Genomic DNA, 21,282 nt, shown 5'->3' on the forward strand with positions numbered 1-21,282 from the left:
CGGTGCTCCTGGTGCCCCTCCCTGACCCGAGTGGGTGCTGGGCAGGGCTGGCAGGAGCAGTGGGGCACAGGAGCTGCTGCCAGCTCTGCAGACCCACCTGGCTGCTGTCCCCACAGGGACATTTTAGCTATGTCATTTTAGCTGTGCTGTGTGAAAACGATTGCAATTGTGGTGTGCTTGGGCTGCTGGTGCTGAGCAGTGTGTAGCAGTACCATGGCAGCGTACAAAAGAAAGTTGTAGGGAAGCTGAGGAGGATCTCAGTATACAGAACATCTACTTGGACTCTACAAGTGATCAGCAGGCTAGGCAGTAACAGGAAAACAGGCTGTTTAGTCTTCTGCTGATTTGTCTTGTTGCTGATTAAACTGATGTATGCAGTGTGTTGTAGCTGCTCTGAGTAGCAGTGATGGCATCATTACACATGGCTTTCTGCAGTGTCTGAGAGGCTTTAGGTGAGTGCAGAGAGGGGAAAAACGCTCTCAAGTACAGTTTCTAAAACTGTGTCAAGTACAGGCTTCTGAAATGCAGTGCATTTATTTCAGGGGAGGGGGAATGGGGTGTTGTGGGTGCCGTTCCTCAGTCGATGGCTGTTCAAGTGGATAGAATAACTCTGCATGGCCAGATGGGGGGAAGAGAGCTGCTGGCTGTCAGATGCTGGGGTGGGTTATTCAGTCCCAGCCTTGGCAGCTGGGCTGGGAGGGCTGCTCCAGCAGGGGCTGCTGCAGTAGGGAGCACTCTGGGAACAGAAGTGACAGGGTAGGCAGAGCCATCTCCTGCTTGTGGAATGACTCCACTGAGCTTACAGCTGAGTAGGAATTTTCAAGGTGGTGTAACTCGCTGGGTAAATTTTTGGGGTGTGCATCAAGTGATTTGTGCAAAATCACCTGTGGTGGGAATTCAGCTTAACTAAAGCTTAGTCTAAGAAATCAACGTGAGAAAATATTGCAGCCTTTCATTTGACTCTTTTACTGAAATTGAGCTGGTTTGTGTACGTGTGTTTGTATCTAGGGACCCTATCTGCATAAGCCTAATCTTTAACCTGATAAAATAATTTCCGACCTCAAAATGAAGAGCAATGTTAACTTCAGGTTAAATTATACTTTTTTTTTTTTTTTTTTTTTTTTTTTTTTTTTTTTTTTTTTTTTTTTCCCTGAAAGGGCTTCTCTGCTGTTCAGCCTCTGTGAGCATAGCTCTGGTCAGAGCTCTTTGCTCCTTTGGGTGGGTGCTGAGGCACAGCAGGGCCCAGGGTTCTGCTGCTTCCCAGGGCTGTGAGAGCGCTCTCTGCACCTCTCCATGGCACACCCTGGCTTTTGGCTTCTGCTGATGAGTTTTCTGTGCTTCGCTTTGAAAAATTTCCTCTGAGGCCATTTCTCTGCACAGCTCTTTCTGTAATGAGTGTGAATTTTAAAACACTTGATTTCTTCATCCTTCCTTTTGTTAATCCTCAGTAAATGGGGCAAATAATTGGGAGGTGTCACCTGTCCTTTTATGAATGGTGCTTCTGTTCCTGCCTGCTCCGTGCAGGAGCGATGCCCAGGAGCTGCAGCTGCAGTGCAGCCTCTGAGCTGGCTCCAGGCTGGGCTCATCTCCTGCTCCCAGGGGCAGCACTCATCCTTCCAGGAGGGATGCAGTCTATTCTTTGATAATTTTGTTGCCATTTTCAGGTTACTTTTCCTTATTTTGCTTTTCCTAGAGGATTCTGATCTTTTTCAGTTCTTTCTTTGTGGTTTTGTTGTTTTGGTTTTTTTTTTGCTTCCCAACACTACGGAAGTTTGTCTCTTTTTGTAGTCCAGCTGTTGACAGTAATGGTCCGTAAATAGGAAGAAAAAAGGCACTTCTCTCTACTTCCTTTATAATCTGAAACTGTTCTCCTAGCTCCAAGTAGGGCTACATTAATAATTAAATTCTCATTAAAGTTACGATACGCAAGAGTTTTCTAATATTTCATCAGCAGCAAACTAAAGCCGTGCAAAGCTCTCAAAAACTGCAAGCTTCCCACTCGTCCTGGACCTTTTCAGCAGGTCTCCTGGCACTTTCTCCCCTGCATGCCTGATTTGCACCATGCTTCCAGGATGTTCTCTTGGAAACAGCCACGTTCCTTGCTTTTCTCCCAGACTTTGTCAGTGAAAAACGTATGTGCACTGTGACACAAATTGTCACAGTGACTTTTAAATTCCCAGTGAGCTGGTCAGAGTGGGGTTTATGGTAGACAGGGGGGAGTGAGGCTCCTGTTTCCATCTGGAGTTGCTGTCCATCTCCTCTGTGTTCCGTGGTGCTCCTGTCCTGTGCTGTTGGAGCAGAAGGAGAAATGTCTGCTCCAGCAGCTGCTGCGGCAGCCACGGCTTCATCCTAAGGCCAGATCCTTGGTGGCTGTGCAGCTGGGGTGGTTCATCTCCTGCAGCTGGCCAAGCAGGTCCTGCTGTGCAGTGCCCTCCCTTGAGCCGGCCCCTGGTGCCATGCAGTGTCCCCAGTTCTGCACTGGTGTGCTCCCAGTGCTCCCAGTGCCTGCAGCCTCCCAAACACGTGCTCCACAAAAAGGAGTGGCGCCCTGGGAGTTACTGTCAGTCTGCTGGGCTGCCCCCCCAGCCCACCTGTTCGGAAAGCAGCCAGCTTGCATTTGTTCAGCAGATGGGAAAAGCAGGAGAGCGCTCGGAACAGGCTGAGGAGAGATGTTCGTTCAGTCATTCAGTCATTTATTCATTCCTTTCTTCATTCATTCATTTATTTATTCCTTTCTTCATTCATTCATTTATTCATTCCTTCATTCATTTATTCATTCCTTCATTCAGGGGCAAGCACAGCAGAGCAGTGAGCTGAGCTGCAGAGCTCAAATGGGAGTGGGCACGTGTGGCATGGCAAACCCAGAGCTCCTGGTGGCTGGGAAGGGAAAGGGGCTGGCTCTGCACCCTGGGGCAGTTCCCCAGTGAGTTGGGGCAGTTCCCCAGTGAGTTGGGGCAGTTCCTCAGTGAATTGGGGCAGTTCCCCAGTGAGTTGGGGCAGTTCCCCAGTGAATTGGGGCAGTTTCCCAGTGAGTTGGGGCAGTTCCCCAGTGAATTGGGGCAGTTCCCCAGTGGGGATCCAATGGGGATCATGCGCTGCTGGTGCAGGGGTGGCACTGCTGGACATGGTGACCCTGGACAGGCCGTGGTGACCCTGGACGGGCCGTGGTGACCCTGGACAGGCTGTGGTGACCCTCCTGCTCTGGGGGCTTGGCCAAGCCCTGGGGTCAGGACTGGGACGTGGCACTCCTCGTGCAGCCTGTGCGAGGGGGTTTCTGTCTGCTGCCCAAGGAATGAGCCCCCAGGTAGGTTCAGGAGCTGGCAGGAGTTTTAGGGGTGCTGCTGCAGGCTTTGGGCAGTTTGGGGCAGTTTGGGTGAGGCTGGGGCAGTTTGGGTGAGGCTGGGGCAGTTTGGGGCAGTTTGGGTGAGGTTGGGGCAGTTTGGGTGAGGTTGGGGCAGTTTGGGTGAGGTTGGGGCAGTTTGGGGCAGTTTGGGTGCAGTTGGGGCAGTTTGGGTGAGGCTGGGGCTCCCGTGGGTGCTGCTGGGCCACAGACACACGCAGGGGATCGGTGGGATTGGGAATGCTGAGGGATGGGCTCCAGGCTCAGCTGCCTGGGGAGCTGTTTGTGACTCTGCCTCTCGCAGCGCAGCTGGGACCCTGCTCTGAGCACAGGGAGCTCTCCTCCGACACCAGGGGTGAATTTTAACGGTGCTGGGGTGTCTGTGCCATAAGGAGGAGGTTGTCCCCCCTTCCCAGCAGACACAGAAGGGCACTCACAGCCCTGTACTGATGAATGCACAGACCCTGTCACAGCTGGTGCAGCCTGACTGGGACCAGCCCTTGGGAGCTCACTGGTTCCAGTACTGGAGGCTCTCTGCTGGGCCAGGGGGTTGCTTCCCCAGGGCTCTGGGTTCCTGGGGACGTTGCTGCCCATCTCCAAGCTGTGCTCTGTTCGTGCAAGCTGTGCTGTAGTGTCAGGTCAGAATCAGCCGGGCAGTGGCTGCCGTGGAGGAAATTCACAGAACTGGACTGAGAACCGAGGGCAGGTGCTGCTCCCTGTGCCAGTGGAGGAGCTGGGCTGTCCCTGGCAGCCCTCCCTGTCACACCCCGTCCACAGCAGCTCCCAGATGGAGTGCGAGCTCATTCTGAGCCTACTTTTAATTCTGAAAACTCATCTAAAGAAAGTTGTGTCTTTCACAAGGTATTTTTGCTGCTTTGTTCCTTTCCGTTTGAAATAAGCTGGTGTGGTGCCTGGGGCTGGGACTGTGCTGGGGAGGAAGGAGTGGTGCAAAATGAGGGACTCCAGAAATGGCTTGCTGTGAATAAAAATTAGAGAATTGGCTGCTTGTGCTTCCTGTAATATCTGTGTTCATTGTCAAAACTGCAAGTCAGAGTCAACCAGACTTCAAAGTTGGGAGCGCACAGCTGCGAGCTGAAAATAAGATTTCTGGGTGATGCAGAAGTGCCAGAAAGGCTGTTTGGTAAGAATACTTCATCAAGATTCGGCAAAGCTTAATGTGAAATGGTTTGGATAGGCTGTGTTGTCATTAAGAGGTTCTGAGCGTTTCACAACCCCAGAATAGAAATTTTTTTCAATTAGCTTGCAAGTATTGTTGTGCTCTGAGTTTATTATGTTGTGCAGGTGGCTGACAAAAAAAAAAAAATCACACCATCAACTGGGAGAAATTAGGAGGGAAACAAAGCAATCATGAAAAGAAGCAAAGAGAATTTTTACTGCCCAAAGACCTGAGAGATTTTCATCAGCTGTCTCAAAAATGTTATTACAGCTAAATACCTCACTTTGCTGCCCTTCCCTGTCCCACAGGCAGTCACTTGAGGCAAGTTATTTTAGAGAAGGTTTTTTAGGCTTGTTCCTGTAAGGAGCTGAAAGCAGCTAGCCTCCTGTTTTCCCCTAAAAGGAAAAAGAGAATAATTCCTGCTAGCTCCAAAGAGCCCCAGGCTGGGTCACCTCAGTGTGACCTTCATTTCCTTGGGGGGTCAGGGGGCACAGCAGCAGGGGGTGCTCGGGGAGCATCGCTGGGCCGTGTCCTGGGGGTGGCACGGGGGGTGACAGTGACACTGGGGTGGGGTGACAGTGACACTGGGGGTGACAGTGGGGGGTGACAGTGACACTGGGGGTGACAGTGACACTGGGGAGGGTGACAGTGACACTGGGGAAGGTGACAGTGACACTGGGGGTGACAGTGACACTGGGGAGGGTGACAGTGACACTGGGGGTGACAGTGGGGGGTGACAGTGACACTGGGGGTGACAGTGACACTGGGGGTGACAGTGACACTGGGGAGGGTGACAGTGACACTGGGGGTGACACTGGGGGGTGACAGTGACACTGGGGGTGACAGTGACACTGGGGGGTGACAGTGACACTGGGGAGGGTGACAGTGACACTGGGGAGGGTGACAGTGGGGGGTGACAGTGACACTGGGGGGTGACAGTGACACTGGGGGGTGACACTGGGGGGTGACAGTGACACTGGGGGGTGACAGTGACACTGGGGGATGACACTGGGAGGTGACAGTGACACTGGGGGTGTGACAGTGTGGAGGTGACAGTGGGGGGGCCCTGGCTGCTGCTGTCATTATTCCACAGAGTCCAGCTGGGGAATGGTTTTTCCTGCCCTGTGCCAAAGAGAAGGGCTTTCTTCACTTCCTGGGATTTCAGAGGTGCTCTGATGCTCTCTGTGGTTTGAGGGCCTGGTGTGTACAGACACGACTTAGTTCTCCCAAAATGCCAGAAAAATAAATTGATTGCAAGTGTAAGGGTCCTGGGGCTCACAACATGCAAAACTAACCACTGTGAAAAGTTAGGGAACTGAGGAACATTCATGTTTCAGGTAATGACCTGAAAGGTTCGTTCAGGAGTGAATGGATCCATGGAAGTACGATATTTTGTTTAAGTTGTGTCATACATGCAAGGACAATAGTCCAACAGAAGCAGGAGGATTTGTTTGTTTTGCCCGGATTTTATTTACCCTATGGTTGCTCTAGCCTGTAGCTAGCAGAGCAGAAGCCTCTCTGTAAAACCAGGGGGAAGGATATTTCCTTACAGCTCTGTTAAAGTCTGAATTACATCAAAGATGATGCAGTTGGAACCCGAGCCAGGGCCTATGGACAGGGTTGATGTTATGGTTTCTGGCAATTCTGGATGGGACTGAAATGCAGTTGGACATAAAAGAAAGACACAAACCAGCAGACTGTTTAGCTGGTGTGTTTATATAAAGTGAACATGTTTGAATTTATCTTGAAAAATATCCTGGTGCCAGCAGCCATCCTTAAGATTGCTTTCTCTCAGTAAAGCTTACAGGAAGAAGAAATTTTTTCCTAGTGGCTTGTTGACAGCAAGTTTTTATTAATGTAATTATTATTATTTTATTTGAGCTAAAGAGAGTGCTACAGGGTGATATTTAGCAAGCTGAATGTTTTGATTAGGAAACATAATAGTTGCTGCAGTTATTTTATATTCACTTCTAAGCAAAATCCTCTCAGCTGTGGGTTTGGTCTCCATCAAATTGTAGGGGAAGAAAAAAGCGTCATTTTCTTAAAGCTATGTAGAAGTTATTTATCACTTTCATCTGAGACTGTACAAGTTCTTCAGCAGTGCATTAATGGCCTGTGTCCATGGCTGACTGGTCTGATCCCTGTTTGATCCTGGGCAGGTGGGAACGCAGAGCACCAGTGGGTTCTGCCACGAGGGTGGGGAGCATTGGGATGAAAGGGAAAAAATGAGCAGCTGCAATGTGGCAGCAGAGGCAGAGCTGGGTGGAGGAGGCTGGCACTTCAGGGGGGTGCCAGGAAGGGCACTGTCCCCAGAGGGGTTTGTTCTGTGTGCCCTGGGGACAGGGCTGGGTCTGCCGGGGCCCTGGCATGTCCTGGGCTCTGTCTGAGCTGGGGCTGGGGGCTGCTCCTGCCGGGGGCTGTGCCCAGCCTGTGCCCTGCCCAGGTGAGCTGTGCCCTGCCTGTGCTCTGCCCAGGGGAGCTGTGCCCAGCCTGTGCCCAGCCCGTGCCCTGCCAGGTGAGCTGTGCCCAGCCTGTGCCCTGCCAGGGGAGCTGTGCCCAGCCTGTGCCCTGCCCAGGTGAGCTGTGCCCAGCCTGTGCCCTGCCAGGGGAGCTGTGCCCTGCCCAGGTGAGCTGTGCCCTGCCCAGGTGAGCTGTGCCCTGTCAGGGGAGCTGTGCCCTGCCTGTGCCCTGCCAGGGGAGCTGTGCCCTGCCTGTGCCCTGCCAGGGGAGCTGTGCCCTGCCTGTGCCCTGCCAGGGGAGCTGTGCCCAGCCTGTGCCCTGCCAGGGGAGCTGTGCCCTGCCAGGTGAGCTGTGCCCTGCCAGGTGAGCTGTGCCCAGCCTGTGCCCTGCCAGGGGAGCTGTACCCAGCCTGTGCCCTGCCCAGGTGAGCTGTACCCAGCCTGTGCCCTGCCAGGTGAGCTGTGCCCAGCCCGTGCCCTGCCAGGGGAGCTGTACCCAGCCTGTGCCCTGCCCAGGTGAGCTGTGCCCTGCCAGGTGAGCTGTACCCAGCCCGTGCCCTGCCAGGGCTGTCACAGGTCCGGGCACTGCAGGCAGGGTCTGCCCTGGCAAGCAGCTGGGTGCAGCCCCTGCCCTCTGCTCCACATGCACAGCACGCAGTTAAACACTGCTTCAGACCTCTGTACTTCCCAGAAGTGTGTGCTTTCTCTCCTGCTCTGGCACATGTGCTTCTTTCAGAAGTGTGGCTTTATCCCACTGGCATACCCATAACAGGTGCCTGTGGTTATTTCTCCCTTTTCCAAAGTGCTTCTTCCCAGATGTTTGATAATGATCCTCTCGTGGACGGGCACCGATGGTCCTCAGTCATCAGAGATGGCTGCCCCAGGTTTTAAAGCTTTCCACATGAGATTCCCCGTGGCTGGAGCTTGCCTGTGGGCTGGTCCTTGGAGCCCACCCTGGAGGTCCTGCAGCTGTGATTTCAGTGGCTCCACCAGGGTGTCTGGCTGTCATCGCAGCAGGGAAAGGACACAGCAGGCTCAGGGGCTGCTCCTCATTCTGGGATAATTCTCAGCCTGACTTGAGGCCGTTCATCATGGCAAGAAGAGGTTTGGCTGTTCCTTCAGAGCTCTGACGCCAGTTCAGGTGTCTGTGCACCATTCCAGCCTCGGGGCTGCGTTGGTGCCGTGTCCTTGGGGCTTTTCCAGGTGTCAGGACAGGGCTGGCCCTCAGCCCAGCACTGATTGTCTGTCACTGCAGACACAGTGTGCTTGTGTGCTGTTGTTGGCTTTGGGCTGTGGGTCCCTTACTGAAGGGGTGGGTCCTGGTGGGGAGCATTCCCACCCCAGTGAACCTGTGTGCAGGGGGTGGTGGGCTGTGTGGGGTTCTGCTGAGAGACTGGTTGTGTCTGTTGCCCCTCCGCTTGCCTGAGGTGGCCCAGGGCCCTACACAAGGGTGCCAGCAGCTGTTTGCCAAATCCTGGCAGGTGGGATCCACCCTTGGTGCCGCATGCTCGGAGCTTACACTAACCAAGACATTTTGGAGGGCTGACCCTTCAGGACCCGTGGGTGTTGCTCCTGGTAATTACTGCCAGCAGCTGCCCTTGGGGCTCTCAGTGTGTTCCTGAGCACAGCCTACCCTTCCAGAGTAAAACTGGCCCTGCTGAGGTGATTCCTGAGCACAGCCTACCCTTCCAGAGTAAAACTGGCACTGCTGAGGTGATTCCTGAGCACAGCCTACCCTTCCAGAGTAAAACTGGCACTCTGAGGTGATTCCTGAGCACAGCCTACCCTTCCAGAGTAACACTGGCCCTGCTGAGGTGATTCCTGAGCACAGCCTACCCTTCCAGAGTAAAACTGGCACTCTGAGGTGATTCCTGAGCACAGCCTACCCTTCCAGAGTAACACTGGCCCTGCTGAGGTGATTCCTGAGCACAGCCTACCCTTCCAGAGTAAAACTGGCCCTGCTGAGGTGATTCCTGAGCACAGCCTACCCTTCCAGAGTAAAACTGGCACTCTGAGGTGATTCCTGAGCACAGCCTACCCTTCCAGAGTAACACTGGCACTCTGAGTCCTGAGCACAGCCTACCCTTCCAGAGTAACACTGGCACTGCTGAGGTGATTCCTGAGCACAGCCCTCATGCTCCGCTGACCTGCTGCTCCCTTTTGAACCGCTTGTGCTTTCCTCCTTGATCATGCATCCCTTTTAATGACACTTGATATAGATTATTAGTGTGTGTTACTGGGGCTGGGTGTCGTCTAATGAAGTGACAGCAGCCAAGGTGCAAGGGTTCTCTGCTGGATTAATGAGGTCTGGAGAGAAGGTGACTGCCCACTGCGAGCAGAACAACTGTCAGGTTGAATTTATCACCCAGATATGAATCCTCGCAGGGAAGAAATCCAGTGCATGAGAATGCAATGGGGTAATATTTGTTTGAGGGGGGTCATGTTTAAATCTGATGGTTTTTAAGATGTCCATGTGGTGGCGGATATTTCGGAAGCAGTTAAATTGCTAGAATTAGTGGCCATCAGTTTGAGAACCAAATAAACTTACCTAGTGCATGCTAGTGCATGTTTTAGACTGGCCTGTCAATAGTTACTTTTCTCATTGCTGAAATTCTTGGATTTTTATTTTTATGTTTGCTTCTTCACGTAGGGTTGGGGAATCCAAGTTTGGTTTTGGGTATGGTTTTATATCTCTGTGTTACGCTATAAATAACAATTGGTGGTTGGAGGCTGTCTTGTGAAAAAGCAGCTAATTTATGTTCATGGGAGATGAACTGTGCCTAAAGCTGTGAGCTGAGGAATCGCACTATCTCTGTTATTAAGGCTTCATTTTTTTAGATAGTGGAAAAGTGTTTCAATTCTTTCTGGTAATGTAATACATTGAGGTAGCTAGAACTTCTTTATGATATACATTTTATCTTTTTGCCATTTAATAATCTGACCCCATTCAGAAACATTTCAGACTGCATTATTAATGGCAGTATTGATTTATAAGATGAACTTTTAAAACTACTTGCTGTTTTACAAGAAAATCATCAGAAGAATTAATGTGCTTTCTCTTTGTACATCTACACTTCTATCTCTGGAAAATGTCACTGGATTATCCCTGCTCTGAGGAATGGGGTGTAATTCCCTATCCTGCTAAGGGCCTGTCCTTGGTGCTTTGGGGAACGGGTACTGCAGGTGTGGAGGGTGGTGGCACAGACACTGCCTGTGGCCAGGCCATGGAAGCACAAAGTTGGGTTTGTTTTTCCCCTAGTCTGCATGCAGAATGGATGCAGCCGTGCTGCTCCTCAGAGCAGGGTGCTGCTGTACTGTTTATCAAAGCTGCATGAAATGGGATGAAGTGTTGAGGTTTATGAGAAGCATTGTTTATAAAAGTAAATGTTTTTTCCCACCATGACTAAGATACTTTACACTTTAAAGTTTATTTTCCTTCCTGTGAACCTTTCTTGCCCTCTGTCTTTCCCCACCCTGACGTTCTGTAGTTGATTTGCTTCTCGGGGTCGCTTTCCTGGGGCTCTAACCTGAGTTATTTTGTTGTGTGGTGACACAGTTATGGATGACGCTCCCCCTGGCACTCAGGAGTACATTATGTTACGGCAAGATTCCATCCAATCTGCGGAATTAAAGAAAAAAGAGTCCCCTTTTCGTGCTAAGTGTCACGAAATCTTCTGCTGCCCACTGAAGCAAGTGCACCTCAAAGAGAACACAGAGCCGGAAGGTTTGTGGCGCTTTGGGTCCATGTTCTGTTTGTTGGGTTTCCCGCGCGTGTGCCGGGTGTGCTGTGTGTCCAGCTGTTGGGGGGAGCCCTGCACTGTCCCTTGCTTGCCTCTCGGTGTCCGTGCCCCACAGGACACTGCAGCCTGAGCCCCCACGGGAGCGCTGAGGGACAGAGGCCACGCTGCTTTCTCTCCAATGAACTTTGTTTGTTGCAGCTCCCATCCTTACACACCGCCCTTTCTCTGGCTGCCAAAGCTGCTTGCTCCCCAGACGGCGTCCCAGGTTCTTTGCAGTAACTCCTGGAGCTGCACTCTGCTCTCGGTCTGGCGCTCAGACCGGACTCGGCTTGTCCCCGGCACCTTGCACTCCATAAGGCTTCTGCATAGTGCTAGAGAATGCTCATGGCAGCTGTTCTGGGTGAAGCAGGATGAACTTTGTGTGTAATGCACGCCTGGTTGCATTTTGGGAAATGAAATGCATGCAGAGCAGAAAAAAAAAAAAAAAGTAGATTGTTTTCCTTTTCAGAAGAAGCAAAGGTATGGTTTCTCCTCATGCTGTGTTCACTGATATGAAATTGCCAATGAGGTATATCCCCTTCATCTAGTGTGCATAAGATTAAGCTATTTTAAATTTTATTTTTTAATACTTTCTCTTATTGTTCGATATGTGTTTTGCATTACTGCTTCGTATTCCACGTGGTAAGCCTTGTACTTCTTGCATAAGCTCCAGTATCTGCCAAGACAAATAATGCTACTGCTGCTAGAAGTGTTTTAAGATGAAATATTCAGGGCTGGATTTTGCCACAATCGAGTCTGCAGGAGCGGCAGAGTGAGCAGGTTGGAGTTCTTATCACAAATCACTGCATTATTCTCTCTGTAATGATGGGCATCAGTTCCTGAGCTGTCACTATTAGCCCAAAATATTTCAGTCAATTGCTTTCTTCTGTCACATTCTCCAAATTTTGCATGAATGTTCTTTGTACAACTTCTGGGAGATTTTTGTCTTTTAAAATAAAAGTATTTTACTAAAATAGCATTTATCATCTCACCAGAAATATTAACTCTGATACCCATGCTGGTTTAAGGCTTGGGGAGAGGTTTGTTGTTTCAGTGATGATGTAACTGAATGTTAAAGTCGGGGTTTGAAGGAAGTGCATTTGTCCTCTCAGTCCTGGGCTGTCTTGGCAGAAGTTGTGGTTTCATGGCTCAGTAAAGATGAAGGACAGGTGAATCCTGTGGCACGCTCCTGGCTCAGCAGACGTCGTGGACTCCGTGTCATCTGTCAGGGTTTGTGTTGTTTGTGAGTAAGTTCGGAGCCCAGAGCTGTTCCTGACAAGCTCCTCTGGGAAGATGCTGGAGCTGAGCTTCCAGAGGTGCTCATCCCGTGGTGAGCAGGAAGATCCCACGGCCAGGAGCACGAGAGAGCTGGGCCCTGCAGCTGCTGCCCTGCCCTGCTGTGTGTGTGCTCCGTGTGCTGGGGAAGGCTCCAGCAGAAGCTCCTGCTTGTTTCAGCACAGCTACCCTGGGAACTGGATTGCTGCAGAAGACTGGCTCTTGGCTGGCTGATCCTGGCAGTGAATAAACCCCCAGTTCACTCCCCAGAGGCTGCCCAGGAGGAGCAAGGACAGCAGAGCAGTGCTGGGCTTTTCTCTCCAGAGTCTCCGGGGACGTGCTTTGGTTCAGTGCTGGAGAATGGGGGGTCCATGGGAAAGGCTGGCCCAGAGCAGCCCTGAGGGAGGACTGGGAGCATCAGAGTGGCCCTGGTGCTCCTGGCAGCCAAGAGCTGCTCTTCTTGGGCTCTCCATGAATCTGCAGTGTCTGGCTCCAGCAGCAGCTGCTCCCCCTCCTCCATGGCACGTGGCACTGGTGCTCATTTGGGGAAAGGCTTGCCATCCTCTATTGCTGTGCCCAGGATGAGTGTCTGTTCCTTGTGTGTCCCTCCTCCTCTCCTCCAGGAGTGCTGCACCCCCAGACAGGCACAAGAAGCCATGGCCACGTTGGCTGACCTGTGGCCACCTGGGTGGAGGTCAGGGGGGTGGCAGCCTTTGCTGGTGCGTGATTTCTGTGTGTTTCTCTGACAGATGTTGTCTCTAGCATGGCAGGGTGAACATTTGACCTGGAATAATTTTAGCCTCTCTTGGAGCTCAGGTTGCCTGGGCTGCATTTATCTTCAGAATCTGTGAATTGCTTGGAAAGTGGTACCAGACCCATGGAAAGACTGATGTGTGCCATCCTCAGTGGTTTGTTGGCATGAAGCTTGAAAAGTTTTGATAGTGAGGTGATCTGAAACATTTTGATAGTGAGGTGCTTTCCTGCAAACCCTGCCACAGTCCATGGAAGTTAATGGAGTGGCTGAAACAAATCCTAGCAGAAATCCCTTCCAATGTGAGCCCAGCAGTTAACAGCTCAGTTGTGCTGTTAGGATAAAGGAAAAGGAAAGTTTAAACATGTTACTGTGACATAAATTACACATTTTTGAAGGTACTGGAAAGTGTCACAAGTAGGAAGCTGTTAGCAAAGTTCTCCAAGTGAAATGTCATAATAGAAGTTTTATGGGAAATTGCAGACTTGGAAGACTCTGCAGACAGTACAAAAATGCCTTTTTAATCTGCTGAAAATGGCATGGGAACACAGAGTAAAGGCTGCACGTTTCTAACTTTGCAACTCTCTTGTTTAGATGATGGATTTCTCTGCACCTTTTAACCACTTTGGAACAGGGGTAGTGCTTGGGGAGCCTCATTTATCACTTCAGGATTTGGACTCCCTAGGCAGGAAGGATGACACCAGGTAAAAGATTTTCCAGGTGTTTGGGGAGTTCTGCTGTTTGCTGAGAGACTTAAATGCCACATCACACTGGTGTCAGCCTGGTGGTCCATCATTTCTCATCTCTTGGGCCCGTTTCTAAAAGCAAAAGTGGGAATGAGGAAATGAGATCCATGTTTCCCAAACTGATTTGCCTTGGTTTCCTGTTTTCCCCACACCTCCTTGCCTGCCTGCAGCATCATCTTTGTTCTTTTGGCACATGCCCCAAGTGCTCCTCAGGAGAGCAGCTCCAGGGCAGTCCTCTGGTGCCAGCCTGGAGGACACAGAGCAGGTCCTTGGCCCAGTGACTGCAGCCAGGGGTAGGAGTGGGAGGAAGGAGAGGAGTGGGGATCCCAGCCGTGAGATCTCCCCAGGTGGGGAGGTTTCCACCTGAGCCCCATGCCAGCCGGGGATGCTGCCAGCCTGGACTGCAGCTCAGGTGGGGCTGCCCTCCCTGCTGCCCTGGGAAACCTGGGACTGTGGTAGGAGCTGGACTTGTTCTGCATCTTCCCAGCTTTGTTTTGTCAAAGTCATGCCACAGTCTGCCGTGTCGTAGCTCTCTGAAAGGCAGTAAAACAAGCAGAGCTGACATCCTTACCTGGATGCTGCTCCTGTGGGCTTTGGGCATTGTTTACAACTGCAGCCACGCAGCAGCAGCAAAATACAGAGCGTTGTTGTAGCTTCCCTCAAGCCAGGAATACGCTGCTAGCAGGAGAAGGGCCATCTGAAGTACATTTTGCAGCTATTTGTTCTCTTAAATAGTTTAAACATAAGCTGCTGCTGCTATCTGTATAAAACATGGTTACATAAAAAGGAGTCAGCTCCTGGAAAACTAATTTGAGTTGTATTATTACATCCAGGGAAGGGAATAAAATGAGAGAAATGTTTTTTAAAAACAGCCATTGGTTAGTCACAGTCACACAGTCAAGAGTCTTGGACACTCGCCCATAGTTCTGTTTTCATGTGGGATTTTTTTTGCCTTTTTCTATTTTTTTTTTTTTTTTTGGTAACATTTAGTCTCCCTCCAGGCATACATAACCTTTTTACACAGAAAAGCAGACAAGCATGGTGAAATACGTATTGGGGATGGGGAGAGGGCAATCTGGGATAGCAGCTGGTGAGGAGGAAGGGCAGCTTTCCTCAACCAACAGGAAATCTGATTAGATAGAAAATGTTAAGGATGCTAATGTGAAACAAGCAGCTCTGTGGTTGCCCTTGACAATGGCTTGTTATCTCCATCCCTAGCAGTGGAGTGGGGGCAGAGGCAGTGCTGGGCTGAGGCAGAGGATGCTGAAGCACATGGTGTGGAGGCTGCCCCTTCCACTGCTCCCTGTGCACTGGCCCTTGTGTCAGCAGCAGAAATGTGGAGCCTTTCTGTAGTAATAAGAATGTCCCTTGGGTGCTCTGAGCCTCGTGTCACCACTGAGAGCACTGTCACTTGGCACTCTCATTACATCCTTCTCTCCTAGGCCAATCAGCCCAATTAGCCCTGCTCACTCATTTCACTGTGGTAGTGCACATGTATTGCTGCATTTTAGAGGAGACAAGAAAGAAGGGTGAGCAGAACTGTATTTGGAATCAGAGAATTGTGAGAGGTTTTTGAACTCTACGTGCTGTTCAGAACTAGAAATGACTTTGTGTTCCAGTGTTCACAAAGATGATGTGATTCCTCTGGAACAGGCACAGTGTCCAGGACATGGAGAGAGGCCCCGTGGCAGTGGGACAGCAGCCAGCAGGTTCAGCATCTCTGCTTGGCCCAGGGTTACCCCCAGCCCCTGCTCCAGATCTTCTGTTCCAGCAGTCTCCAGCCCCCTGTTCAGGGGTCTGCTTCTTCCTGCAGCTCTCAGGAGCTGCTGTGGGGAACGTGGAGCTCACCTCACCTTGTCCCCAGGCTCTGGCAGCAAGCAGCTGAGCAATGCCTAAGCCTTCTCCTGTCCTAAATGAAAGTAAACTCCCAAATCCTGCCTGGCTGGGTGCACGTGGAGTTGCTGTGGCTGTGGGACCTTATCTGCAGCGAAGGATGGCCTGAAGGGAGGGACAGAGACACGAAGGCAAAGGTCTGAAGCTGCCACCAGTACAATATAAAAGTGTACAGTATAAAAGCACGCTGTGCTTTCCCCCCAAGAGAAACCTCTGTGCCTGGAGTGCTGACCTGCAGCTCCTGCTGCAGGAGCTGAGTGCTTCCAGCAGAGCAGCTCAGTCCTGTCCATGGCTGAGCCCTCCTGCCCTGAGCCTCCTTTAAGCACGAGATTAACTTTAAACACGAGTGCTCCCAGCAGAGTCCCAGGGCTTGGGAGGTATTTAATGAGCTTACCTGAACACAGGCTGGGCCTGACTCGGGTTTGGGCTCAGCCAGTGCAAATCCAGAGTAATTCCACCCAAATCCAAGATTTACTCAATATTTACTTGTCTGCAAATGAGGTCAGAACCCCCTCACATGGTTTAGTTTGCTTTCTTTTCTTACTCCCTCAGCAGTTAAGGTGGCCCTTATTGCCACAATGGTTCATGGTTGAACATGCAAGTCATCAGAGGAGTCCTGAGCAGCAGAGAAATGTAATGTTTCCCCTTATAAAGAGGGAAGAGAAGGATCATCACCATCATCATCATCACTTGGACATCTCACCAGGAGGAGCAGCAGTAGTACTGCCTGCTGAATCCCCTGAGCTCTAGGTACTGAGCTATTTATTACCTTTGGAAGGCTCTGGGGAGATCCTTCTCTGTGTGCACACAGCATCTCAGTCCAGGAAAGAGCCTGCAGAGCTTGGTCTGTTCGCCAGACTCAGAGCTAAGAATAATGTGGCTGGAGGAAATGAAGATGAGATGTCAGTAATAAAGGTAGCTAATAATGGAGTGGGTTATTGAACTGGGTTTTCCTGGTGGTAGAATTCAAAGGTGCAGCTGTGAGTGGTGCATTGTTAGCCAGATTTGTTCTCTGTTGCATCAGAAGAGTCTAAGTAGGTAATGGCATTAGGAGCAGTTGTAGAATTTTTATTTCAAGATAATGATTTTTAATTCTCAAACTGGACCTGGCCTTACCCCTGAACAGGTCATGGCAACCCAAAAAGAAATGCTGTCTCTTCCCTTACCTGTGTGCCCTTTGAGAGAAGTCTTTTATCTGTGCCTTTTGCTATTTTGCTCTAATCTCAAAGTAAATATTCACTATGGAGACAGTATCTGGCACTTAGCATAGCTGAAGTAGGACATTTAGACCAAATGAGTCACCCTGATATTCTTTTCTCATCTCATCTTTAAAGGACTCTGAGATCTTCAAAGAGTGTTCCTTGTATGGAGAAAGGCCTTTGTCTTGCTACTTTTCCATCCCATGACTCTCCTGAGAAAGCATCAGACTTGGTTCTTCAGCCTGTCCTCATTTGAAATCAGATGTAGTTCTTTATTAATAATGAAGGTTTTTCCTCGTCCCTTACTCAGCTGCACAGCCCATCAGAATTACTGCCCAGCCTTTGCCAGTGGCAATGTCTGTGGCACCCAAACACAGAGAGCCTTTGGGTAGGGACCATGGCAGGTCTTCCCTGGTGCCCTGGGCTAGGCTGGCTCTGTAAAGCAGGAGCAGGTGAATTTCCAGCTTCTGCTGGAGAGTTGTGTCCTTGCCCAGGGTAATCAGGTACAGGAGGCCCAAGGCAGGTGTGCAGGGAGCAGCAGAGATCCCTGCCCCACACTGTGCATGGAGCTGCTCACCTCAGGGGTAATTAGCTCAGACAGGTAATTGTCTATGGGTTCCAGTTCCAGGGCTAGCTCAGCCCACACCTAACTCGGGGGTTTCTGCTCTTCATCCCATCAGCAGCTGCTGCCCTGAGGGCGCAAAATGAACAGCAGAGTTCAGCAGGCTCAGGCAGGCTCCTCCTGTCCTGGGTTACCTGGATGAGAGGAGGAGCTCAGTCTGCTCCCCTGAGCTCCCTCAAGGTGTGTTTACCCTCACTCTCTTTGCTCTGCATCCTGCTCTGTCAGGGCTGGGGATGCTTTCTGAACAAAGCTGAGGAATTTTCTCAGCAGTGCATCTTCCTCCAAGTCTGCAGTGAGCACACCGTGCAGTAATGTGCATCACTGTTCCTTCCTGATTGCACAAGCAGTTCACTTTTGGTGATAGTACATTTGTCTCTACCTCTTGTTCTCTTTCAAATGTTCTGATCTGACAGCTGAAGAATCTGAAGAAGCTTTACCCAGACCTCTGTGAGCACCAGGACTGCGAAAGGCCAGAATCTTCACGGAACACTTACATAAAGTAACTGGAGGCTTTTTCAGCAGTAGCTGAGTGCTTGGGGAAAAGTCATCGCTCAGACTGTTTCATATTCAGGTTTTTGCCCACTGGTGTCTATCTACAGAATTTTCCTGCTGTGTACAACTTCTTTGATTTTGCATAAATGCTTAAAAAGCTCCAGCTTTTGTAGGACAGTGCAAAATATTTGCACATCTTCTTTTAAAGCAGCCCTTGTCCTCCAGGACAGAAAGGGGTACTGGCAAGCAGGGGTGCTCAGGAAGGATTGGCAGGTGTTTGCTGGGTATTGTTCCTGTGTTTGATTCTGGCTGCCACGTGTTTGAAAACAGGTTGATCTTTTTTCTCTGAAAGACAGATTACAAAGATGTAGGTAAACCCTAAGGACTGCAAGGCATGTAAACCTGCAGAGGTTCTGAACTGCAGAGTGTACCCAGCACGTGGCTGTACTTCCTCTGACACAGTGCTGAACTCCTGCAAACAAAACAAGGAAAGAAGGAGAAGTCCTTTCCAGGCATCTTGGATTTTCCTGCTCTGAAGCTGTCTGCCACATTTTTCAAATGTGCTAAATAATTCCTGCATGTTGATTTAGGGAGGAAAAACTTAAGAACAGACACAACTTGCTGCACAAGAAGTCTTTAGCTGAGCTTTGACACATGACACAGCAGTCCCTCCTGCAGAGGTTATTGGTGCAGCTGTTGAGTTCCACTGCTCCACTCTGGCTGGCCAAAATACCACCTTGGTGGTGCCTGCCACTCTGCTCCCTAAAGAGAACTCTCTGTTCTGTTTCCTCTGAACAGTGCCAGGAGTTTTCATTTTTGCAACAGGTGACAGCAAATAACACTTAATTGCAGGAGTTGTTAAAAATGCAGAGTGAATTTCAGTTGGGCACCTTTGCTTAATTGGTGCCTGCCCCTGTTTCTGTTCCTCTACAGCTTCGGCTTGGTAGAGTCAGTAATTAACCACCAAGTTTTGCTTTCTAGTTGCTCTTCTCTCTGGTAAGTGTAATCGTTTTCTCATTTCAGACAAGTGGAAAAACTGCCCTCAAATATTGCTAGTGTTTCTCAGATGTTGTTAGTAGAAAATGTTTAAGCTTCACATAAGATCTTCCTTTCTAATGATGAGCTGTCAGCATTAATCCAGTGCAGTTCATGGGGCTGGCCTTTTTAGGATAAACTTAGATTAAATATACTGTAAAACCAGTAGTAAGCAGAAATTTAAATGGGACTTGAGCTGCCAAATGCAAGTAGGAGGTTTCTTTAATCACTTGGATATTAAATCAGATAAATGTAAAAACAGTGAGAAAATTTGCTGGTCTTTGTAGTAATAACAAAGGAGCATGTTTAGGAAAATGCTGTTCTAACTGAAAAGAACTTGGTGTGGTGCATTTCATGGTATGTGCAGTGAAAGACACAGTGGGACACAGTGTGGTCATCAGGAGGGAGGATGAGTGGAACAGTGACAGAAATGACAGAGAACAGGTTTGAAGAGCACCAAGGAGCGGAGGGCAGCCTGTGGACTCCAAAGCATCAAGGAGAGGCTCAGGTGGGAGCAGGTGAGCCTGGTGCTGGGGAAGAAGCAGAGCAGTGGAGAAGGTGGTGGCCTGGACAGGTGAGCATCTGCTTTTGGATGAACTTGCTGGCTGCAGGTGAGATCCAGAGCTGAAGCAGAGAGGTCCCTGAGCTGCAGTGCTTAGAAGGACTCTGTTAGAGAGGAGGTGGAAGCCTGGATGGACCCTCCCGGTGGGAGAAGTTATCTGAGAGGACAAGAGATCTCCAAAGAAAAGCAGGCAAGTTGCTCAGCTGAGCCTTGAGTAGCATCTCCTTCCTTCAGGAAGGGGGGTGTTCCTGTGGGTGGTTCTGCCTCACCCTGTGAGGGTCAGGGCCCTGAAGTGAGCACCCAGCTTCTGCTCTAACCCCCCCTTCACAGCCCTGCACGGAGCATTGCATGCATGACAGTATTTAATGCTCCAAACAGTGCATTCCAGCACACAATTAGATATTCATATCCTTATGTATATTTAATGAAGTGCATTGACTTCTGTAGAGGGCTGCCAATTGAGGTTTAATCAGGTGTATTTATGGCAGATTCTTTAATTTGCACACGCAAATGAAAACATGAATCCAGGAGACTGAGGAAAATCACAGGCAGCACTGTGGCTATTTGTTATTGATGTAATCTCTCCTGCAGCGGAATTTGTACTGTCTCAACAAAATTGAAAAGGTGCCTTTTAAAAAGTAATGTCTCAAAAGGACATAGTAAAAAACCCAAACCCAACACTCCTGCCAGGTTTTTTAGTGGTGTGGTTTGGAGTTGGGTTTTTTTTAGTAGTTTCATTGCCAGCCTTTAAAGTCAGCTCATTTCCAACAGGATGATGTTGAGATGGACACTTGCTGACATTTTCCTTTGTAAGTCCTTGGCCAGATTTCATTTATTGGGACGCTGAGCTGTGTGCACTGAGGGGCTGGGCTCAGCCAGTTTGCCCTCTGAGTTGTGATAGAGCCCCAAGGTTCCATCACATCCCTTTGAAAGGCACTGGTGACTTCAGCTGCTGCTCTATATTTATCTCTGCTCTCCTACAGGAGCTGTTTCTTATTCAGGTGCCAAACTCTGCACTTTCATTCCCTGTTTTATTTCTAGCAGTCTCTCTGTTTCACCAGCCATTCTCCCTCCCTCTTGGTCAATGTCTGAGCTTGCTCTGTTTATTTCTGTTTAGCTCTGGAGAAAACATTCTGGCTGGGAGGCAGGGGCAGCAAGGGGGAGGAAAGCCCAGTAAAATACTGGCACCTTTCCAGTCTCCTGGAGCTGATGAACACTTAAAGGGCACAAATCCTTGGATTTTTAAAAAATAATATATAATTCAATGTTTGTAAGGAAAAACATGCAAACCTGAACTCACACATCAGATTTCTCAAGAGACTTGTAGGGCTGCAGGTTCATTAGAAAGGAAACTTGTTAGAAGATTAAGTTGTAATACTTTGATTTAGGATGGGACTCCAGGGAAGGATCAAAATAGAACACTTCTTGTAGTTGATTTGCAGAGAAAATTCACAAGTAGTTTTGGGCTTATTTATGGTCTTTAAAAATCTAGTAGCAACAGTGTTAAGAATCTGGGAGAGTGGACATCTGATTTCTCCATCTTGTAATAATGAGACTTGTTGTTTTTTGTATGATGCCCCTTGCTCACATTGGCATTGCCCCATTTGAAGTGGAGGACTCCACCTGTGCTATTTTTAAAAGCCATTTATTATGTAAATAGTTGACGCAGAATTTTACTCTTTTCATCAACCCAAAGATGTATCTTTCTTTGGACTACAAATTATTTCTCCTCGACAAAAGTTCGGTTTCTCTAAAAAAAAATCTTCCAACTGAAGAGTAAAATCATGAAAACCAGTGAAATGCCTTTATTTCTTTCAGTGGTAACAAACAGTGACCTCACAGGTAGAAGTAGAGGACGGCCAGGTGTTCTGTGGCACATGAACAGACTCAGGGCATTGTCTGAAGTCTCTTCTGTCCCAGCTGCAGAGTGCATCCCCCTGCCAGGGTCTGAC

At 49.6% G+C, this 21,282-nt stretch overlaps 1 protein-coding gene across 2 annotated transcripts in view; it reads left to right on the plus strand.

Annotated features, from left to right (window-relative positions):
- The window catches only part of FGF13 (fibroblast growth factor 13), a gene marked incomplete at both ends in the record, with an annotated part of 190,627 nt that overhangs the window by 95,235 nt on the left and 74,110 nt on the right, over positions 1–21,282 (plus strand). Inside the window, one exon of one of the 2 annotated variants that reach the window (XM_084212796.1) lies at positions 10,548–10,700. The exons of the other annotated variant lie outside the window; for it this stretch is intronic. Coding sequence (XP_084068922.1) covers positions 10,571–10,700 — 130 coding nt within the window. Of the gene's footprint in view, positions 1–10,547; positions 10,701–21,282 lie in introns of those variants that run through there. 2 annotated transcript variants of the gene reach the window in all.

Source organism: Fringilla coelebs (genome assembly GCF_963513975.1).
Source record: "Fringilla coelebs genome assembly, chromosome: 11".
Taxonomy (NCBI): domain Eukaryota; kingdom Metazoa; phylum Chordata; class Aves; order Passeriformes; family Fringillidae; genus Fringilla; species Fringilla coelebs.